General features: G+C 54.0%; 2 protein-coding genes across 2 annotated transcripts in view; one reads left to right on the forward strand and one right to left on the reverse strand.

Moving 5' to 3' along the window:
• The first annotated feature begins 471 nt into the window (after positions 1–471).
• Ssc5d (scavenger receptor cysteine rich family member with 5 domains) lies at positions 472–20893 on the forward strand. Its single transcript, XM_036179582.1, has 15 exons — positions 472–528; positions 1031–1057; positions 1345–1653; positions 2187–2300; positions 2523–2636; positions 2944–3252; positions 3747–4064; positions 4476–4637; positions 6842–7159; positions 10489–11052; positions 11137–11451; positions 11638–11805; positions 17277–17450; positions 19165–19668; positions 19780–20893. The coding sequence occupies exons 1-15, from the start codon at positions 504–506 to the stop codon at positions 20646–20648; spliced, it is 4290 nt and encodes a 1429-aa protein (XP_036035475.1). The 5' UTR covers positions 472–503; the 3' UTR covers positions 20649–20893.
• Positions 20894–20968: 75 nt separating this feature from the next.
• LOC118593095 (serine/threonine-protein kinase SBK2-like) overlaps positions 20969–21525 on the reverse strand; it is a 5432-nt gene continuing 4875 nt past the window's right edge. Inside the window, exon 3 of the mRNA XM_036202362.1 lies at positions 20969–21183. Coding sequence (XP_036058255.1) covers positions 20969–21183 — 215 coding nt within the window. The remainder of the gene's footprint in view (positions 21184–21525) is intronic.

Genomic DNA, 21525 nt, shown 5'->3' on the forward strand with positions numbered 1-21525 from the left:
GCCTTCTTGCTACTGCAGGATTCCCCCCAAACCTGTCCACTCCCAGCTTCACTCCCTGGGCTTGGAGAACAAGAGGAGGCAGGAGGGTGTGCCCTCAGCCTTGGCCCCCAGACACCCAGGCCAGGCCTGTCCCTTCTCAGAGCTGCCATCCCCATAAGCATCTCTGAGCACGTGGCCCTCTGGAGCCTGGCTGGCCGCCTTCCTCCAGTGTGGGTGTTTGCACTTGAACACCTCCCTTCTGCCTGCCCCCCCCCCCCCCCCCCCCCCCGCAGCCTCAGCTGCGGCCAGCCCCCTCCCCCTCCTGTCCCCTGCTGCCTCCCCACAGCAGCTCTCCCTCCTGGCAAAGCCTTCTGCCCAGCCTGCTCCTAGCTGTCCAGGGCGCCTCCGGCGGCGGGCCTGCCGGGCCAGCCACTTCCCTCCCTCTTCTCTCTGGCTGCCTCCTCCTCCCCTCTCCTCCCCTCCTTCCCCCTTCACCCCCAACCCCTGCCCTGGACTCTGCAAACATGAGGGGCTTGGCCTGCCTCCTTGGTGAGTGACCCATTCCCTTTGGGGGAGGGGGTGCCTTAGGGACCTGGACTTTCACCTCTGACCCTTTAGCTTGTCCAATGTAGGGACTCAGGCTTCAGGGAGCCTGTTCTGGTTCTGGTGCTCTGGAATATCCTGACATCTGGCCGGCCCCTCTAATCCCTCAGGGAACCAGCCTTTTGGACGTCCTGCCTAGCAGCCCAAGTGACCTGCCCTTTGTTACTCTGGCAGTCACACTGAGGGGTATCACTCCCACCATTCAATCTGGCCCCCAGCCCTGTCTTCAAGGGTCAGGCATCTGGGCCCCACCCGCCCCAGGGACCTGCAACTTATCCCAGCCTCCACCCAAAGTCCCTTCCAGCAGCAGGGTTTCTGACTCAGAGGTGTGAGGAGTCAGTATGTGAGTGGAGGTTTCTCACTGAACTTAAGGCGGGAGCATGCGCTGGGGAGCGGACCCCCTCCCCCTAAATCACCTTCACCCTGTTCCCTCCGACCCCCTTTGCAGCAATTCTGGTGGGGACCCAGGCTGTTGGTAAGTGTCCTGACTCTCCACTTGGCCTCACCCAGCTCCAAGCCTCCCGCCACTCTCCCGCCGGTCCCTGCTCCCCTGATTCCACTCTGACCTTCCACACAGCTCCCAATATCTCTAAGACACTCCTCTCCTTGTACCCAGGAGTCCGGGTCCAGGGGCCTGCCTCCAGGGTAGCTGGCTTCCTGATGGCACCATGCAAGGCAGCTCCCTGCCCTTACTGTCTGTCACCCTGGCCCCCAGGCCACAGGGCTTCTGTCTGGGGTCACAGTTTTTCCTTCGCCCTTCAGAGCGACTACGCCTGGCTGATGGCCCCCACAGCTGTGCAGGACGCCTGGAGGTCTGGTACAGCGGGCGCTGGGGCACCGTGTGTGATGACGGATGGGATCTCCGGGATGCTGAAGTGGCCTGCCGTGTGTTGGGCTGCGGAGGGGCGCTGGCCGCCCCCGGGGGTGCCTTCTTTGGGGAGGGCACTGGGCCCGTGTGGCTCAGTGAGCTGGCCTGCCGGGGCAGTGAGGGACAGCTGGGTATCTGTCCCCACCGGGGCTGGAAGGCCCATATCTGCTCTCATGAGGAGGACGCAGGCGTCGTCTGTGTAGGTAAAGAGACTCAGATTCCTCTTACGGTGATGGCTGCAGAAACCCCAAGTCCATAGTTCTTATAGATTTGGAAGTGGAGAAATGCCTAATTCCCTATCCCATAAGACCAGATTCCTCCCCACCTCCTAGAACCCCCAGCTTACAATCACTTATTTCTGAGCCCCAGAGAATTCAAGCATCCAGGTTGTTCTGTCCCAGAGATCAAGTGGCCTCTCTCCTCTCCTCCTCCTCCTCCTCCCCCTCCTCCTCCTCCTCCTCCTCCTCCTCCTCCTCCCCCTCCTCCTCCTCCTCCTCCTCCTCCTCCTCCTCCTCCTCCTCCTCCTTCTCCTCCTCCTCCTTTCAAGACAGGGTTTCTCTGTGTAGTTTTGGTGCCTGTCCTGGATCTCACTCTGTAGACCAGGCTGGCCTCGAACTCACAGAGATCTCGTGCCTCTGCCTCCCGAGTGCTGGGATTAAAGGCACGTGCCACCACCTCCCTGCTAACCTCTATTCTTTACCCATCACCGTTCTCATAACTCTGGTCCTCTCCATAGGTCAGCGTGCAGCTAACTCTAGAGAAGATTCAACATCCCTACTGGATGGGGATCCGTGGCTGCCACTGTCCGGGGAGCTGAGCCCTAGCTCAGAGGAGCCCCCTGTGACTCCAGGTGAGCACAAAAGACTAGGCTTCCCACCCCGCACCCCAGTCTGTCTCAGCTATGGGGGAAGGTCATCTTGCTATAGATGTTTTCCTGCGAGCTAGTATCCTTCATTACCAGGAATCCCCCAGCACTTCAGTCTCTCAGCAAGGGATCCCTAGACAGATGTCTAGGAGTCAGGAAGGGTGAACAGCGCAGAGCTGACTTCCTGGTCACGTGTCACTTTCCCAGCTCCCCAACCAGCAGCAAGCTCCCAGAATGGCCCTCGTAAGAAGAATCCCCGGCCACCCAAGCAGGCCAAGTCCACCCGGGCCCCTGTACTGACAAATGGAGCTTCCCGCCAAGGTGAGTCTCCTCCAAATCTTCCTTGTCTCCTTGATCTGGGTTCTGTGAGACCCTAGGCCCAGACAAACTGAGGATTCCAGACCTCTGTTCTGCTTGTGGCCCTCCAAGGATTCAGTCAGGGCTGGCCACCTCCTCTACCTGATCCTTCCTCTATGAGATCCAGGGGTCCTTCCAGGGACAGTTCCCTTTTCTGAATGAGCCAGTCGGCAGACAAACCTCAGTCCACTGCCCTTTCTGGGCCTCAGTTTCCCCAGAAGTTGACGTTAGACATAGCCTCTTACAGTCTCCCTTCTCTGTTATCCCCCAGAGCGGCTGCGCCTGGTCTCAGGTCCCCACGGATGTGCCGGCCGCCTGGAAGTCTGGCACGGTGGACGCTGGGGCACTGTGTGTGATGATGGATGGGACCTCCGAGATGCAGCTGTGGCTTGTCGGGAGCTGGGATGTGGGGGGGCGCTGGCCGCCCCTGGGGGTGCCAGGTTCGGACCTGGTTCAGGCCCCGTGTGGATGGATGACGTAGGGTGTGGAGGAGGAGAGCAGGCTCTCCGGGACTGCCCCAGAAGCCCCTGGGGCCGGAGCAACTGTGACCATACTGAGGATGCGGGGCTGGTCTGCACTGGTATGCGGGGTGGGGGGGTGGAGAGTGAGGGGGTGGGGGTGGGTGGTAAGGGGATGGGGTGTCGGGGGTTGTTATGAGGGGGCGGGGAAGGGGGAGCTGACTAACTCCCCCAGGAAGCAGTAAAAGCCTTCTCTCTCTACACATTCTCTGGGAAATGGGAGAGGCAGGATCGAAGCTTGGGCTTAGCCTGCCAAGCCTCAGCTGGGGGCCATGGAAGGGCACTTGGGGGCTCCCTCCTCCATCCACTGTCCTCCTTCTGCTACCCCCTCCCTTTCCTCCTCCCACATCCTTGTTCCCTGTTGGCACGACTCAGTTCCTATCCGCCCATTCTGATTCCTCACTGTTCTAACGCAGTACCTGCTCACCCATCCTAGACCCTCACAGTGTTAACCTAGTCCTTGCAAACCCATTCTAGTTTCTCTTCTTGGTATAACTCGGCAGCTCCTCATCTGTCCTAACTCTGGTCACCCTGTCCCCTGACCTCCTATACCCAGGTCCTGCACCCAGGCTGCGCCTCGCTGATGGTCCCCACGGCTGCGCTGGCCGCCTGGAGGTTTGGCACGGGGGACGCTGGGGGTCGGTGTGTGACGACGCTTGGGATCTTCGTGATGCTGCCGTGGCCTGCAGGGAGCTGGGCTGTGGGGGCGCGCTGGCCGCCCCAGGGGGCGCCTTCTTTGGGGAGGGGGCTGGACCCATCGTCCTGGATGATCTCAGATGTCGGGGGAATGAGACAGCCTTGCGATTCTGCCCTGCGAGGCCCTGGGGTCAGCATGACTGTCACCATCGGGAGGATGCTGGGGCCGTGTGTGACGGTAAGAGCCTGTGAGATGTCAGTGGGAAGGACGAGACGGTGGGTTGTGTGGTCACCTCAAGTGGGCGGGAGGGGGCGAGTGGTCCTTGCTCACGCTTCACTTCCTGTTTCCCTCTTTCCCCATCTTATATTCTTATGGGAAACCTTGGTCCAAGGTAACTAGAGGTGACTTGGTCTCCCTAAGGGTCACTGGATATTGTCTGGTGTTTGACAGGGTGAGCCCGACTTCCTTGCTCTTAGCCCAAGCCAATCTTACCTGCTTAGGAGTGCCTCCCCTCTTCTCCCTCACCTCCAGACTCATTTCCTGCTCTCTCTTATTCCCACCCACTTCTTGCTGCGGGTCAGGGAAGCCTTGGGCCTGCTCTGGGTAGAGGCAGCCTTGGAGGTGGTACCAACGTCTCTTCCCCCCTAGGCATGCCTCTCGGTGGTGTGCAGCCCACAGCCCCTGCAGTGGACAGCAACACCTCAGCACCCAGGCTTCTGTCTACCTCAGTGGGCCAGACCCCAGGCCCAGCAGGCAGCTGGACTCTCCCTGCTTCTCCCACTGCGCCCCCAGAGCCTGGGCCGGAAGCTGGTGAGTCCCTCTCTGCTCTGGTTGTGAGATTGTTCCATGGAACTTGCTCATAGAAAGAAAGGTAGCCCATGCCCCTGCTCAGCAGGACAAGTACTTTTTGTTTGTGTGTTTGTTTTGTTTTTGGTTTGTTTGTTTTTTGAGACAGGGTTTCTCTGTGTAGCTTTGCTCCTTTCCTGGAACTCACTCTGTAGCCCAGGCTGGCCTCAAACTCACAGAGATCTGCCTTGCTTTGCCTCCTGATTAAAGGCCTGGGCCACCACTGCCCAGGCCAAGTACTTTTTTTTTTTGTGGAGCTGAGGATTGAACCCAGGGCCTTGCACTCTACCACTGAGCTAAATCCCCAATTCCCCCTCCCCCCCCACCAAGTACTTGTTTTAATGTTCTGCTGATATCCTAAAATCCAGAGTTGTGTTTGCACAAGAGTTCTACCCTCTGTAGCTGGGTTCTGAGCAGGGTAGAAGGATGAGGATGGGAGTCTGCCATCTAAAGCTTCTGGGTTCTCATGCCTTGTGATGGATGGTCACAATGTCCTCTGGCTTGCTCCAAGTGACTGCACAGCTTGAGAGTTATTTTGATGTGATGAGGACCAGGGAGATGGGTAAAGCGTGTGCTGTTCGAGGACCAGAATTCAGATCCCCAGCAGGATGAAAAAGCTGGGTGTGGCCGGGTGGTGGTGGCACACGCCTTTGATCCCAGCACTCGGGAGGCAGAGGCAGACAGATCTTTGTGAGTTCGAGGCCAGCTTGGTATACAGAGCGAGATCCAAGAAAGGCGCAATGCTACACAGAGAAACCCTGTCTCAAAGAAAGTAAAAAAAAAAAAAAAGAAAAGAAAAAAGAAAGAAAGAAAAAGCTGGGTGTGGCAGTGCACACCTGTAATTCTAGGGCTGGAAGAGCAGAGACAGGAGGGCCTGGGGCTTGCTGCCCAGTCAGTTGATCCAAATCAGTGAGCCTCGGATTCAGTGAGAGACCCTGCCTCAAAAAAATAACTTGGAAAATGATGTCAACCACTGGCTTCCACATGAATGTACACACACTCCCCATGGACACACACACCCATCCATCCACACAAACACACAAACATCCCTTGGGACCAGAAAGACGGTTCATTGGGTGGAGATGCTGGTTGCCAGGCCTGACAACCCGAATTTCAGCCCCAGGACTCACACTGTGGAAGGAAGGCACTGATTCTCACAAATTTTCCCCTGATCCTCACATGCACATGGTGGCACATGCACACCCTCCTGCACACGCTCACACACACACACACACACACACACACACACACACACACACACCGATAAGCAAATAAATGGATGTAATATTAAAAACCCTAAGAAAGTAAAGTAATTCCCTTGGTTCACTGGGCATGGTGGTGTACTCCTGCAATTCCAGCACTTGAGAGGCTGAGGCAGGAGGATTGAGTTTGAGGCCAGCCTGGGCTGCAATGTGCATTCCAAAGTGCATCGAAAAGATCAATACCTTCTTCTGTTTAACTTGTCCATACACTAAGAGACACCTTTGAGTTACTGTGACCGGTACAGCCATGTACACCATGTGTATGTTAACACAGTCTTTCAATTTTTAAAAGTTATGTTTACCTCTGTATGTGTATGCACAGGTGTCATGATACACACATCGAGGTCAGAGAATTCTTTTTCTGCCCTGTGGGGGTCCCAGAGAGCAAACTCGTGGGATTGTCAGGCTTGGTGACAGGTACCCTTGCCCACGGAGCCATCTTGCCAGTCCCCTTTCAATATTTTTTGGGTCTATTCCTAACAGTGGGATTTCTATATCATATGGTAATTATTTTTTTTGGGGGGAGAGGGTTCGAGACAGGGTTTCTCTGTGTAGCTTTGCACCTTTCCTGGAACTCACTTGGTAGACCAGGCTGGCCTCGAACTCACAAAGATCCGCCTGCCTCTGCCTCCGGAGTGCTGGGATCAAAGGCATGTGCCACCACCACCGAATGGTAATTCTATATTTAGCTTTCTGAGGAGCCAGCCAGCTAGGCCTGGCTCTGTGACCAGTGCAGAGGAAACCTTGATCAACATCTGCTCTCTGGATGGAGGGATTTATGAAGGAAAGCCTAGACAGTGGGTAGATGGACATTTGGAAAGGAAGATGGAATGCAGGCAGATGAAGAGCGCCAGATGGGCTTTCTGACCCTAACTCTTGGCTTTTTTCTCTCTCTCGCTATTCTAGGGTCCCCCCAGTTGCGCCTGGTGGCTGGCCCCAGCAGGTGCTCTGGCCGGCTGGAGGTATGGCATGATGGGCGCTGGGGGACGGTTTGTGATGACAGCTGGGACATGAGAGACTCCGCTGTGGTCTGCCGGGAGCTGGGCTGCGGGGGGCCTCGGCAACCAGACCCTGCAGCAGGCCGCTTCGGCTGGGGCGCGGGCCCCATCTGGCTGGATGACGTGGGCTGTGTGGGGACCGAGGCTTCGCTCTCAGAATGCCCCGCCGCTGCCTGGGGGAAACACAATTGCGCCCACAATGAGGATGTCGGGGTTACCTGCACTGGTGAGGACACGCTCGCCACCTTCTGGCTCTAGAAGGGTTTTCTAGAGGAAGGAATGGAGACCAGGGATGTCGGTAGCTTGACCAAGTGCTTACTAAGCCTGAGCCCTGTAGTGGGTACTTAGCTCATATAACTTCATTCAAATTGCCTAAGTCTGGCCAAAATAAGAGCTAGTTAAAAATCAGTGTTGGTGCCGGGCGGTGGTGGCGGCGGCGCACGCCTTTGAACCCAGCACTCGGGAGGCAGAGGCAGGCGGATCTCTGTGAGTTCGAGGTCAGCCTGGTCTACAGAGTGAGTTCCAGGACAGGCTCCAAAGCTACACAGAGAAACACCCTGTCTCGAAAAACAAAAACAAAAGAAAAAAAAATCAGTGCTGGCAGTGCATTTCCCCATTTTTAGGAGCCTGGTGTCCAACTCCAGTGCTAGACCCTGAGCTAGGAGCTGGGTACTCAGAATGGAATGAACATATTATGGGTCTTTGAGAAGCTCATGCCTCGTGGAGGGAAAGAGGTGGAGTTTGGGAGGTCTCCAGGACCACACTGAGGTTCAGTCCATGAAAGGACTCCCAGAAATGAGAGAGGCCCTTAGCTCAGGCCATGCTTCACCATAGTGAAGATGCAGGGTAAGTTCAGCCAAGGGAGAGGGCACACGGAGCGGACTTCAGGTGTGAGTTCCCAGTGGGGTGGTGTAGACAGTACTGGATTCTCCCGGCAGTGTGTGGGACAACCTGCAAGAATGGCCAGCCGGACGTGTTATCTTAGCTTGATGTCTACCGTTGTTTGTAGGGGCTTGACCCCACAGATGTGGCTGAATGTGTACATGGCTGCTCAGAAATCACATTGTTAGTATAGACAAAGTCCCCCAGACATGCAAAGAATTCCTTAGTTTTTTTTTTTTTAAAGGTTATTATTTCTATGTGCACTGGTGTTTTGCCTGTGTGTATGTCTGTATGAGGGTGTCAGGTCCCCTAGAACTAGAGTTACAGACAGTTGTGAGCTGCCATGTAGGTGCTGGGAATTGAACCTGGGTCCTCTGGAGGAGCAGACAGTACTCATAGCCCTTGAGCCATCTCTCCAGCCCTGCAACACGTACACACAAAGAATTTCTTACAGGCAAGAACATTCCAAGGGTTTAGAAGTCATCTTCCTGAGCCAGGGGCAAAGTACCAAAGCTTGTGTTGGGCGTGGCTCATCCTAGACTGCCTGTGTGGCCTAATCAGAAAGAAAGGTTGTAGATAATGGTGAATCAAAGAACAGAGTCATCAGCTCTGCTCCTCTGTCTTCTGGGAGAGCCACAGAAGGACGGCAACCAGGGACATGGCCTGGGAGACCTCGAGCCTCTCTTGAGGCTGATTAATATGGAAGAAAAGCCAGGGGTAGTAGGGCATGCCCTTAATATATGCATTTGAAAGGCTGAGGCAAGAGGATTCTTAAGAGTTTGAGGCTAGCCTGGGCTATAGAAACACTGTAATAATAATAATAACAAAAAAAGAACAGGGTTGGGATTTAGCTCAGTGGTAGAGCGCTTGCCTAGCAAGCGCAAGGCCCTGGATTCGATCCTCAGCTCAAAAAGAAAAAAAAAAAGTTAAAAAAAAAGAACAAACAACAAAAAACGAATAAATGGTTAAGAGCACGGGCTGCTTTTGTAGAGGACCCAGGGTTGATTCCAGTACCCACGTGACAGCAATCTAACTCCAGTTTTGGGGAAGTCTGATGCTATTTCAGCCTCCACAGGTACTGAGCATACATGGTGCACAGACATACATGCTGGCAAACCACTCACACCAAAGACAAATAAAACTCTAGGGGGAAAAAGCCAGGTTTGAAGGGGAAGACTATAATCCCAACTACTGGAGAGTCTGAGATAGGAGGATCTCTAGTTCAAGGCCAGCCTGGGCAACTTAGTGGACCCCTGTGTCGAAGGGTAAGATGTGAAGTCCTTAGGGCAATGGTTTTCAATCTGTGGGTTCAGACCCTGTTGGGGAGTCCAGCGACCCTTTCACAGGGTTGCCTGAGACCATTGGAAATATCAGATACTTACGTTGTGACTCATAACAGTAGCAAAATCACAGTTATGAAGTAGCAACGAAAATAATCTTATGGTTTGGGTCACCACAACCTGAGAAACTGTACTAGAGCATCCCAGCATTAGGAATGTTGAGAACCACCGCCTTGGTGTATGTGCCTGGGACGGAAATAGCTGTCATAAGGAGCTCTATTCCTTGCCTTGAAGAGGAATTGATTTTATTACTTTAATCATGTGTATGTGTTTATGCACACACAAGTGCTGTGCTCTCAAAGGCCGGAGGCATGGCATACCTTGGCTCTGGTGGCTGTCAGCCTGCTGACTGGGTGCTGGGAATGGAACTCAGGTCTTTGGCAAGAGCAGTACATGCTTTTCCCTGCTGAGCTATTCCTCCAGTCTCTGTTTCCAGCTTTTTGTGGGTTCTCTGTGCTAATTTTCCACAGCGCCTGCACCACCCTGCACTCCCACCAGGAGTGACTGAGGATTCCGTTTCCCCACATCCTCACCAGCATCTGCTGTCATTGTTTTTCTTGATGATGGTCACTCTAATTGGGGTGAGATAGGCTCTCTAGGTAGTTTTAATTTGCATACCGGGCTCTAATGACAGTCCCAGTCCAGTGGTACCACAGATGGCCTTGGATGGAACTAAATGGATCACACAACAAAACCTAAAGCTGTGTAAGGGGGCAAGAGGCAGGTAGGGAGAAGGGGTGTTAGGGATGATAGAGATAAGAGAGAGTGGGTGGAGAGAGTAGTTCATTATAGACATGCTTGCAATTGTCAGAGAACAAATATATTTAATATAGATTGCTAGCTGGGTGATGGTGGCACCCGCCTTTAATCCCAGCACTCGGGAGGCAGAGGTAGGTGGATCTCTGTGAATCAAGGCCAGCCTGGGCTACAGAGTGAGTTCCAGGACAACCAGGGCTACAAAGAGAAACCCTGTCTTGAAACACACACACACACACACACACACACACACACACACACACACACACACGTATTTTGCCTGCAAGTACATCTGTGCCACACGGGTGTGCCTGGAACCCTCAGAGGCCAGAAGAGGGCATCAGGTTCTCTGAGACTGGAGTTCCAGACAGTTGTGAGCCACCATGTGGGTGCTAAGACTCAAACCCAGATCTTCTGGAAGAGCAGCGCGTGCTCTTAACCACTGAGCCCTCTCTTCAGTCCAGCAAACCTTTTTTTTTAAAGTGAAAAGCGGGCCAAGGATATGGGTTAGCGGTGGTGGGGGTGTTAGCTCACCATGGTTTCTACATCTTCTCTTTCTTCCCTCCCGGCCTCCTAGGGACCCCTGGCCTGGATACCATCTCAGACCCCTTCAGTTGGAGCTGGCTCCCTGGGCTGGGTAGAGATCAGGATGCCTGGCTTCCAGGAGAGCTGGCCACCAAGGCCTCTGCCAGCCTTACCTCCAGTGTGCTAGAGAAAACCACAAAGTCTCCAGGGAAAGCGCCCAAGACTACTAAGAAGTGGGTGCCTAAAAATGCAAAAAGACCAACCACCCACCCCCCTGGGATACCAACCACTAAACGCTCCAGGGTCCTAGGCACCCCAAGCACCCTAAATCTAACCCCACGTACCTCTGAGTTACCCAAAAGACTGACCACTAAGGCTCCCCACAGACAGACGTCACACACCACTATAAAGGTGACTCCCAGGGTCCCCTGGGAGTGGACCTCAGAGACTGTAGCATCACTGTCTACTCAAGGCCCCCAAGAAGCGACCTCTGAGGCCCCCATCACACAAATCCCTCAGGCCTCCTTGGAGCCATCTGGTGAGAGCCCAGAAGGTTCTCTGGAGTCATCCCAAGATCCAGCCCTCTCCCCATCTGCTGGAGTCTCCGAACCATCAGGTGAGTGGAGGAGGCCCAGAAGGGTTGGGAACAGCAGCGAGGCAGTCCCCCTTACCTCCTAACCCGAGGGCCTCCCACCCCCAGGTCCCTTCCGGGTTCGTCTGGCTGATGGGCCCAACAGGTGTGCTGGCCGGCTAGAGGTGTGGCATGCTGGACTGTGGGGCACAGTGTGTGATGACAGCTGGGACCTTCGGGATGCCACAGTAGCCTGCTGGGAGCTGGGCTGTGGAAAGGTCCGGCCCCGAGTAGGCAAAACCCACTATGGCCCTGGGACCGGGCCCATCTGGCTGGATGATATGGGCTGTAAGGGGAGCGAGACCTCACTGAGTGACTGCCCCTCAGGCACCTGGGGGAAGCACAATTGTGACCATGAGGAAGACGTGGTGCTCACCTGCACTGGTACCAGGGAACAGTGAGGGAGGCTGAGGGAATGGAGTCAGGTGGCACAGGGTGACAGTGTCACCTAAGGAACTGGCCGGAGGGGGGTCAGGGTGGGGACATGACAGGGCTCCCGAAGGAGACTCTGGAAGGGAAGTGCAGTGGTAAGGCCCTCAGATAACAGAAAGGGACCCATGCTCTCCCCAGGCTATACAGATGACGATGATTACCCCTCGTGGACTTGGGACCCCACTTCAGGAGAGGACCTGACCAAAGGGACCACTGCGGCAGCACAGCCTGGACATACTCTCTCCTGGGCTACCACCAGGAACCCCGAAGCCTTCTCTTCAGCAACACAGAGGCTTACGGACACAGGTGAGGGGCCTGACCGGGAACTTGTGTGGGTGCGTATGTCAAGCTCTCCCTCCAGTACGCTCGGCAGCGGGTACTTTTACCATGTGGCCTACCCTGTTTGTCTTTTGAGATGATATATCATGTACTCCCAGACTGGCCTTGAACTCGCTATGTAGCCGAGGTTTGCCCTGAGCTCCTGGCCCTCTTGTCTCCCCCTCCCAAGTATTGGCATTACAGATGTGTGCAACCATGATCAGCCATAACAATCCTTCTAACTGAGCTGGCCTAGGCCTCCGTGGCCCTGCAGGCTTTCCCTGGATGCATCCAGACGTCCTAAATGTGTTCCGTCCTTGGACTTGACAGTATTTGTCTCCTCCAGAGCGCAGTGAGGCAGCTTTTGGGTCTGAGAGATCAGAGGGTTCCAGCAAGTCCTGAGCGACCAGGAAATGGCTGTGACACATCAGCCTGAGCTCAAAGCGGAGCATCTCTGGGAATGACCCAGAACCCCCAGTTCAGGGTTTCCCGGTCAGCACACGCTTCCTCCCCCAGCTCCTGGGAATGTGAGTTGGCAGGCCACACTGTCCTCCCTGGGGCACGGTTCTGCCTCCTGCCTCTCCTCACCCGCCCAGCAGGTCACCGTCTCACCCCAGCTATCTGTCCCTCTACTACACCATGTGTCTCGCTATAGTCTGTGTTCTTCCCGCTCAGCTGCCACCACGGAGATCTCGAGCCGCCACCCAATGTGTTCTCTGGACACCTCCTACCCGGCTGTCTTCCTCATGGGCACCTCCTGCGGCCCCCACGGACGCATCTCTCTCCTCCCGCACACGCACACCTTCGACTCCATTTTGTTGTCCTCTCCTGGGGTCTTTCTCCCCCATTGATTTCATTTCCACTCTCCCCCCTTCCTCATCTCTGGAGCTGTCCTTCCCCCCCATGCGGTTTCTCGTATTTTCTTTCTCGGTTTTCCTTTAAAATTCTGCATTCCTTCCACTCTTTACAATTTTTGTTTTATTTATTATTTTATGGGTATGGGTATTTTGCCTGTATCTGTGCACCATGTGCATACAATTCCCGCAGAGGCCAGAGAGGGGACCAGAGCCCCTGAAACGGGAGTTACAGATGGTTGTGAGCCACCTTGTGAGTGGGGAGAATCAAACCCACGTCCTCTGGACAAGCACTGGGTGCTTGTGCCCACTGAGCCATCTCTCCAGCCTCTCTCCCCATTTCTTTCTTTCTTTTTGTGTCTTCCTTCCTTAAAAAGAATCTATTTATTTATTTTTATTTGCATTAGTGCATGTATGTCTGTGTGAGGGTGTCAGGTCCCCTGGAACTGGAGTTACAGACAGTTGTCAGCTGCCATGTGGGTGCTGGGAATTGAACCCAGGTCTCTGAGATAACAGCCAGTGCTCTTAACCACTGAGCCATCTCTTCAGCCCCCTGTGTCTGTCTTCCTTCCTTCCTTCCTTCCTTCCTCTTCCTCCCTCTTCCCCCTCCTCCTCCTCTTTCTTCTTTTCCTGAGACAGGGTTTCTCTCTGTAGCTTTGGAGCCTGTCCTGGATCTCGCTCTGTAGCCCAGGCTGGCCTGGAACTCACAGAGATCCGCCTGCCTCTGCCTCCCGAGTGCTGGGATTAAAGGCGTGCACCACCGCGGTCCAGCACCATCTTCCTTTCAACTCACCTCCTCATCCCATTTTTCACTAGTCTGTTTTTCCTTTCTTCTTTTCTTTGGTTGTCTCAGCTGGCCCCGAACTCCTGTTCTCCCTGCCTTCACCTCCCCAGCCCTGGGATCACGGGCATGTACCACCGTGCCCAGCACTCACGGGCTTTCATACCGCTTCCTCTCTCCTTGCCTTCCTGGGTTTCCCCTTCACTGTCCTTTGCACACCCTCTACCCTGACCTCTTCCGTGGCTTCCTGCTTTTCCTTTCATGTCTCATCCTCTTCACTATTTCTTTTTAAGAAAGATCTCGATACATTGTGTATGTATGTGCATGCATGTGTATGCTGTGGCCCACGTGCCACAGTGTGTGTGTGCGTGTGCGTGTGTGTGTGTGTGTGTGTGTGTGTGTGTGTAACTCAGAGGACAGACAGCTTGTAGGAGTCAGTCCCCTCCTTCTACCGCGTGGGTTCCAGGTAGAGTTCCAGGCTGGAGCCATACTTCACCTGCTGAGCCATCTCGTCTGCCCACTCGCTCCTTCCCCTCCTTCCTCCTTTTTTCTCCTTCCTTCCACTTCCTCCCTCACACTTCTCCCCCATTCTTTCTTGATAAGCTCTTTGATAGCCCAGGCTGGGATTCACTATGTAGCTGAGGCTGGCCTTGATTCCCTGTCTGCACCCCTCCCGTCCAAATGCTGGATTACAGGCCGGGGAGTGGGGGCGTCTCTTTCCGGTCGGCTCCTGTCGTGTTCCGAGTCGCACTTTCTGCTTTTTCCTTCCACTGGCCTCCGTCCTTTCTCTCTCTCTCCCCGTGTCTCTCGCAGCTCATTTCAGTGAGCGAGATGACACTATTTCTGCCCTACCGGCTCCCTTCCTCACGGCTGTTTTCCTCAGTCTGCATTTCACTCTCCCCACTTCTGACTGGGAGCGATCACGGCCTCTGTCCGTGTATCTCTCTGCCTGTCGCTGCTGGGAGGATCAGCCTGCATCCTTTCTGGAGCCCAGCATGCGCAGTCAGGCCTGGCTGGGTAGGTACCTGCTCCTCTGCCTCGCACCTCATTACATCACAGGGGTGCTGCGCGCTTTGCTTGGTCGCCAGGATCCAGCCTGCCACCTGTAGAGTCTAGCCAGGGAGCAGGCTCAGGGACTTGGACCTAGCAGTATCTCATGCTGGTGTTAGGGTTGGTCATCGGGATGCTGGGACCGGAAATGATCTCCCAGAGACCCTGATCCTCAATCAGGTGTGGCCGGAGTTCCAGAACCTTTGTTCTGCACAATCAGGGCGGTTTCCCTGCCCCTCAGCGCCCTCTCGTGGTGGAATTGATCACATGCGAGACAGCTGCCACTGTGGAGGCAGCTAACCCGAGGCAGGGGCATCTTTTTCAGGGGGAACCAAAGGCAGAATTACAAACAGTACAAGGGAACTCTCGGGACAGTTCCATGTAGCAAGACTTAGGAGAGGGTATGGGGTGTTTGGCCAAGATGGGGCTCTGTTTCAAACAGTTTACATGTGTCTTATGTATGCGTGTAGGTGTGTGACGTGCTTGTGTATGTCCCTGCAATGTGTGGACAGTGTGTGTGGAGGCCAGAGGACAACTTCTGGCACCATTCCTCAGGCACTGTCTAAACCTGTCTTTGTGAGGCAGCGTCTCTCAGTGCCCTGGAGCTGGCCAGTGAGGCTAGCCTGGTGGCTGGCAAGCCTGGGAGATCCTCTGTCTCTGTTTGCCCAGCGCTGGGATTCTAAGAGGAACCAGCATGCCCAGCTTTTTATTTTCTTTAAACGTGTGCTATGAGGCTCACACTCAGTTCCTTGTGTTTGCAAAGCAAGCACTCACAAACGGAGATCATATCTCTCAGCTCTCTACTTGCCTTTGAGACCATCTTACGCCACAGCCCCAGCTGGCTTGGAAGTCAACTACATTGTCCAGGCAAGCCTAGAACTCTCCTCAGTGGTAGGATCGCAGGCAGGCACCGCGTTGGGTTGGGGTGATGTGTGCGGTCATTCAAAGCACAAGTTTGGCATCTGACTCACGCAGCGGACTCCAGTCTAGACGCCACAGGGACTGGATCGAGTTGTGTGACTGACTACATGCCCCATTCCCATGTGCAGAATGCCCGTGAACTCACCTAGAATGGAAAACGTTGTTGGTAGAGTGTTGTATTACAGCGACCCATAGGTGCAGGATCCCGAGGTTGGAATGATTGGTTGTAGTAGAGAAATCAAGAGAAACCTTCTAGAAATGTGGTATTATCCACCAGCAGAGGCGAGCAGGAAGGGAATCGTTTTTTAATTCATTCATATATGTGTGTGCCATGGCACACATATGGAGAGCAGAGGATGACGTGCATGAGTTGGTTTTCTACTTCCACCGGAGGAGTTCTGGGGATCCAACTCAGGTCGTCAGGTACACAGCAAGTTGTTTTTTTTTTTTTTTTTTTTTTTTTTTTTGTTTGTTTGTTTGTTTGTTTTTGTGGAGCTGAGGATCGAACCCAGGGCCTTGCATTTGCTAGGCAAGCACTCTACCACTGAGCTAAATCCCCAACCCCTGGCTAGGATTTTTTTATTTTGAAGATTTATTTTATGTCCAGATGGTGGTGGCACACACCTTTGATCCCAGCACTCATGAGGCAGAGACAGGTGGATCTCTGAATATGAGGCCAGCCTGGTCTACACGGTGAGTTCCAGGGCAGCCAGAGCTACACAGAGAAACTTTGTCTTGAAAAACAAACAAAGATTTATTTTATGACCAGATGGTGATGGCACACCTTTAATCCTAGCACTCCAGAGGCAGAGGTAGGTGGATCTCTGTGAGTTTGAAGCTAACCTGGTCTATATAACAAGTTCCAGAATAGTCAGAGATACGTACAGATACCCTGTCTCAAAAACAAATTAGTTTATTTTGTACACACACACACACACACACACACACAAATGCAGCGTGGGGTCTGAAGCTGCATTTACAGACAGTTGTGAACTGTCTGAATTGTGTGCTGGGAACCTGACTTGGGTCCTCTGCAAGAGCAAAGGATGCTCTTAACCACTGAGCCGGTTCTCCCGCCCAAACAAAGATAGACTTTAAGCTCCAGGAAGCACCTACATTTATCTCTCTGGCTGTTATGGCATCACAGATCCAGTGCCTTAAACACATGCTTTCTTGATCTTCTGTGGGTGAGAATGCATGGGTCTCACTGAGCCAAGACCAGTATTGGCAGGGCTGGTCCCTGTGGGAGAATCCGCCCTGTTGACTTTTCCAAACACAGCCCCTTTCTTTTTCAAAGCCAACAGTGTCGTCTTTCTCTGTCACTTTAACTATATCTTTATTTTCTCTTGTTCACTTCAGCCTGGAAATGTTTCTGTAGTCCAAGGATTTATAAAATTGGGGAATCTGTTTTTTTTTCTTTTTATTGATTATTTATATTCATCCACTTATTTATTTATTTACATTTACTTATGTTTGTGTGTGTGCATGTGCCTGTGCATGCGTGCGTGCGTGCGTGCGTGCGTGCGTGCGTGTGTGTGTGTGTGTGTGTGTGTGTGTGTGTATACATGCTATGGCTCAAAAGAAGAAGCTGTTTGGGATAGTATGGTAGTTCAGTTATTATGAGGGTTTGTACCCAAGTCAGGGGCCTCGGGGGAATGGAAGTAATGCCTATATTTCCTTTATGAGGTAATTTCATCAGCTTCTGCTTTTAGTAGCCAAGAGCATCCTGACTGGTGGCCAAGGTGACGTAGGTTGTTAGGGGGCTGAGTGATGGGTTAGCCCCTGCTGTGGTAATTTGCCAGGGGGCTGAAGGTGGCAGGAAGGACTCAACCCTCTTCCTCACACATCTGCAGATGACCAGGGTAGTTATGAGCTCTCCTGGACATGGGATATACCTGCACGAAGGGGTCTGTCACACCTTCACAAAGGGACCCCCACCACAAGCAAACCCAGACCCACTGTTACCAGCGGCACCAGGAAGAGTCCAAGCCACCCCTTTCTGGCTCCGAGAGCTGGTGCAGACACAGGTGAGGCATGGTAAAGCAGAGGCCTGGGGACCTTGTGTTGTGGGGTGCAGAGATGGGCTCTGAGTTCCCAGGGGTAACCCAATTCTTACCTCAGACCCAACAGAGAGATAGCCTACAAACAAGCAGTCATTATTTGGAGCAGAGATGGCTTGCCTGAGGGGATTATTCTAAGCAGCCCACAATGATAGCTAAAGGCATTGGGGGTTGCCATGACCAGGGGCAAGGCATCTACCCAATGACGCCTGATACTTTTCTTTCTTTCTTTTTCTTTTTCCTTTTAAATGGAGCTGAGGACCGAACCCAGGGCCTTGCACTTGCTAGGCAAGCACTCTACCACTGAGCTAAATCCCCAACCCTGTATTTCTCTTTTGAGACAAGGTTTCTCTGTGTAACAGTCCTAGGTGTTCTGGAACTTGCTTTGTAGAGCAGGCTGGCCTCGAACTCAGAGATCTGCCTGCCTTTGCCTCCCAAGTGCTGGGATTAAAGGCTGCACCCCCCTTTTATTTCCTTATTTACTTTGATTTGATTATTGGGAGGGACAGCCTGGGGATCAAAGCCAAATTGCCAGGCTTTGTGCCAGGCACTCTTACCTCCTGAGTCTGCCAACTCTGGCATTTAATATTTTTCTTCGTGGTCCTAGTACCAAACCTGGGCTCTGTGCATACCGGGTAAGTGCTCTGCCATTCACCGCATCCCTAGTATTCCATTGGCGCTTAGTGGGCAGGGGCCAGGGATGGCGCTGAACACCGCACAGTTGCTTGAGCTATTCCCGCAGCAAAGTCACACAGACCAGAACGTCAACAGGTCTAGACCGTGCAAATCACTGCGGCAATCAGAAACTGATAGAAAAGGGGGGCAGCATTTTGCTTTTGAGACAGGGTGTAGTTGTTACGTTTTTCATTGCCTGACCCCCGCCCCCTAAAAAAAAAAAAGCCTCACAGGAGGCTTTATTTCAGCTTACAAACGTCATGGCAGCAGGTACACGGGGCAGCTGATCGCGTTACATCTGCAGTCACAAAGCAGAGAGATAAATTTGGGTACTTCACTCACGTCCTTTTGGTTGCTTTATTTCAAGACAGGCTTTCACTGTGTGTAACTCAGGCTGTCTTGGAACTCACTCTGTGGACCAGGCTGGCCTCGAACTCATTAGAGATCTGCCTGCCTCTGCCTCCCGAGAGCTGGGATTAAAGGCGTGTGCCACCGCGCCTAACGAAGGTCACTTCCTTTTTTATTTAGTCTAGGACCCCAGCCCATGGGATGGATAATCAGGGTAGTTCAGTAAAATCTCTCTGGAAACACCAAACAGACATGTCCAGAGCTGTGTTCCCTAGGAGAATCCAAACCCAGTCAGCTTGACAGTGAAGTGAATTATTACACTGTGGGTGTTCATTAGCAATCTTACCGTATTTCGGCATCCCAAAGGGTGTCCATCTTTCTGGTCCCCGGGCCTTTTCCTCATGCTCTCCCAGCCTCCGGAATTTTTCCCTGCTTGTATCCTCGCACCTTCCCCGCAGAGGCCACCAGGTGGCGGCAGGAACCTCACAGGAGGGGACGAGGGGGGCACTAGGGCCTGGTGAAGTCTGCCGGTGACCCATGATGTCACGAAGATCTCTGCCTTCCCATTGGCCAGCTCCTCAAGGGGCGTTCCAGGACGCGGTAGGTGGGGCAAGCTGACCTCAGACCGATCAGGACCCCCCTTTTCCTTCTCCTCCAGGTTCCCCAAGGAAGCCGAAACCTGAGCGCCGGCTGCCGCGGCCCACCTCAGCCAGGACAGCACCCACCACCTCATCCCCAGCGTCTGGCTCCCGGCTGACCTCCGGCTCCCGGCCACAGCTCATCCCTGACCCTCCCCAAACACCTCCGCCCACCCCAGCAATGCCCTCTCTGACAGTCTCCCACTCCACCTCGTCCAAATCTGAGGCCAGTTTGCCTCCAACTCCCACCCCAGAGCACTCTCGCAGCCCAGCACCCACCTCCCCTAAAGGGCTAACCTCTGACTCCTCTGCGCTCTCAGAAGTGACCAGCCTTCCCCCTACCTCGGAGCTGTCTCCAGGATCCGACATAACCCCAGACTTGGGCACAACACCCAAAATAGACCCAGATAGTTCTGACTCCTCAGACCTCCCCATGAGCCCCAGGACCCCCACATTCACAGCCTCTCACCCCACCACCGTCCCTGAACCCACCACTGTCCCTGAACCCACCACCGTCCCTGAACTCACCACCGTCCCTGAACCCACCACCGTCCCTGAACCCACCACTGTCCCTGAACCCACCACCATCCTTGAACTCACCACCACCCCTGAACCCACCACTGTCCCTGAACTCACCACCGTCCCTGAACCCACCACCGTCCCTGAACCCACCACCACCCCTGAACCCACCACAACTTCTCACCATACCAGAAACCCTCAGCTTCCTAGGACTCCTCACCCCACTGCCACGCCCCAACCTCCCACCAACCCCCATATTTCCTCAACCCCTGCCACCCCTACAAACTCCCTCCCATCCTCCCCGGAGACAGAATTTCCCTCCCACACTCGAGAACCAAAGGTCAAGCCTAGCCTCCAGCCCGAGCTGACCTTGGTGGAAGCCTCCCCCACCGTCACATCCCAGATGCAGAACCCGGAGCTCTCTCCAGCCTCCGAGTCTGACCCCTCCAGGGCCTCTCCAGCCCCAAGCGTGGACCCACTATCCACGGAGGTCTTCAAACCACCCAGAAGCCAGAGCCCCAGATTGACCTCTCCGTCGATCCAGACCTCACACTCAACTTCAGCCCCCACTGTGACCCCCGACCTTCCCCTCTCCTCTATGACCCACCCGTCGGACCAACCTCCCCCTGACCACCTCACTCACGGGCCAAGTCCTAATCACAAGCCAGGTCCCCTTGGGCCATGTGTGTCCCCAGAACCACCGGTAAGGGTCATGGCCTGTGAGCCCCCTGCCTTGGTGGAGCTGGTGGCCGCAGTGAGGGAGGTGGGGGGCCAGCTGCAGAGGCTGACTCAGGTCCTGGAACAAGACCGGCAGGACCGCCAAGTCCTGGGGCTGGGCCTAGTCCAGTTGGTAGAGGCTGCTCAGGGCCTGGGGCAGCTGAGTGAGACTGTGAAGAGACTATCAGAGGTGGCCTGGCCCCCCAGCACGCCTGTGCCCACCACCACCACCACAGAGGAGGAGAGGCCTCTTCGGGGCGACGTGTGACCCATTCTGGAATTCGGGGTGCTTAAGATCCTCTCAGACAAACAAGAGAAAACCAAAGTATTCTGCCAACAGAGTGTGGGTGTTGTTCCTGGGGGAGGGGGGGATCCTGGAGGGACAGAGTCACAATGTTGACCCTAGCTTGTCAATTCCACCCATGCTACAATAGTGGTGATGGTGATGATGGGGTGATGGTGGTGCTGATAGTGATAATAGTGGGCGGGGGTGACACCATGGTGCTTATGCTGATGGTCACGATGGTGATGGTGTTGGTAATAAAGATGATGATGGTAATGGTTTGATGTTAGTGACCTGGAGCGATGCTATTGATAGTATAGTGATGTCGGTGGTGATGGTGTGTTGGCGGTGAGGATGGTGTTGATTGTGAAGGTCACGATGATGGTGATGATGGTGAAGGCAATCCTATGGTGACTCTGAGATGGTGGTGATAATATGATGATAGTGCTGATGGTATCGGTGGCGGTGATGGTGAAGGGTATGATAATGGTGCTATGGATAATGAAGGTGATGATGATGGCTGTGTGTGTGAGGAGGGTAGTGATGGGTGGTGGAAGAGGGCGGTGATGGGAGGTAAGGATGAGCGATGACGTGAATAGTGCAGACATGGCCAGGACATTGACACGCTAGCCATGCTGGTGATAACCTTGATCGTGCTAGTGGTGATCATGGTGAGTCCTGACAGCGATGTTGTCTTAGCCGTGGTGTGCCCAGCTTTAAGAACAGAGCACATGGTCCATAAGTCCCAATGGGCAGGATAGCATCACTGTGCCAGACTGTTCCCCGCGGTTTTCAACCTCCCTGACGCTGCTGCAACCCTTGAGTACAGTTCCTCATGTTGTGGTGACCCCCAACCGTAAGA

The sequence above is a fragment of the Onychomys torridus genome, chromosome 1 (genome assembly GCF_903995425.1).
Source record: "Onychomys torridus chromosome 1, mOncTor1.1, whole genome shotgun sequence".
NCBI classification, from domain to species: domain Eukaryota; kingdom Metazoa; phylum Chordata; class Mammalia; order Rodentia; family Cricetidae; genus Onychomys; species Onychomys torridus.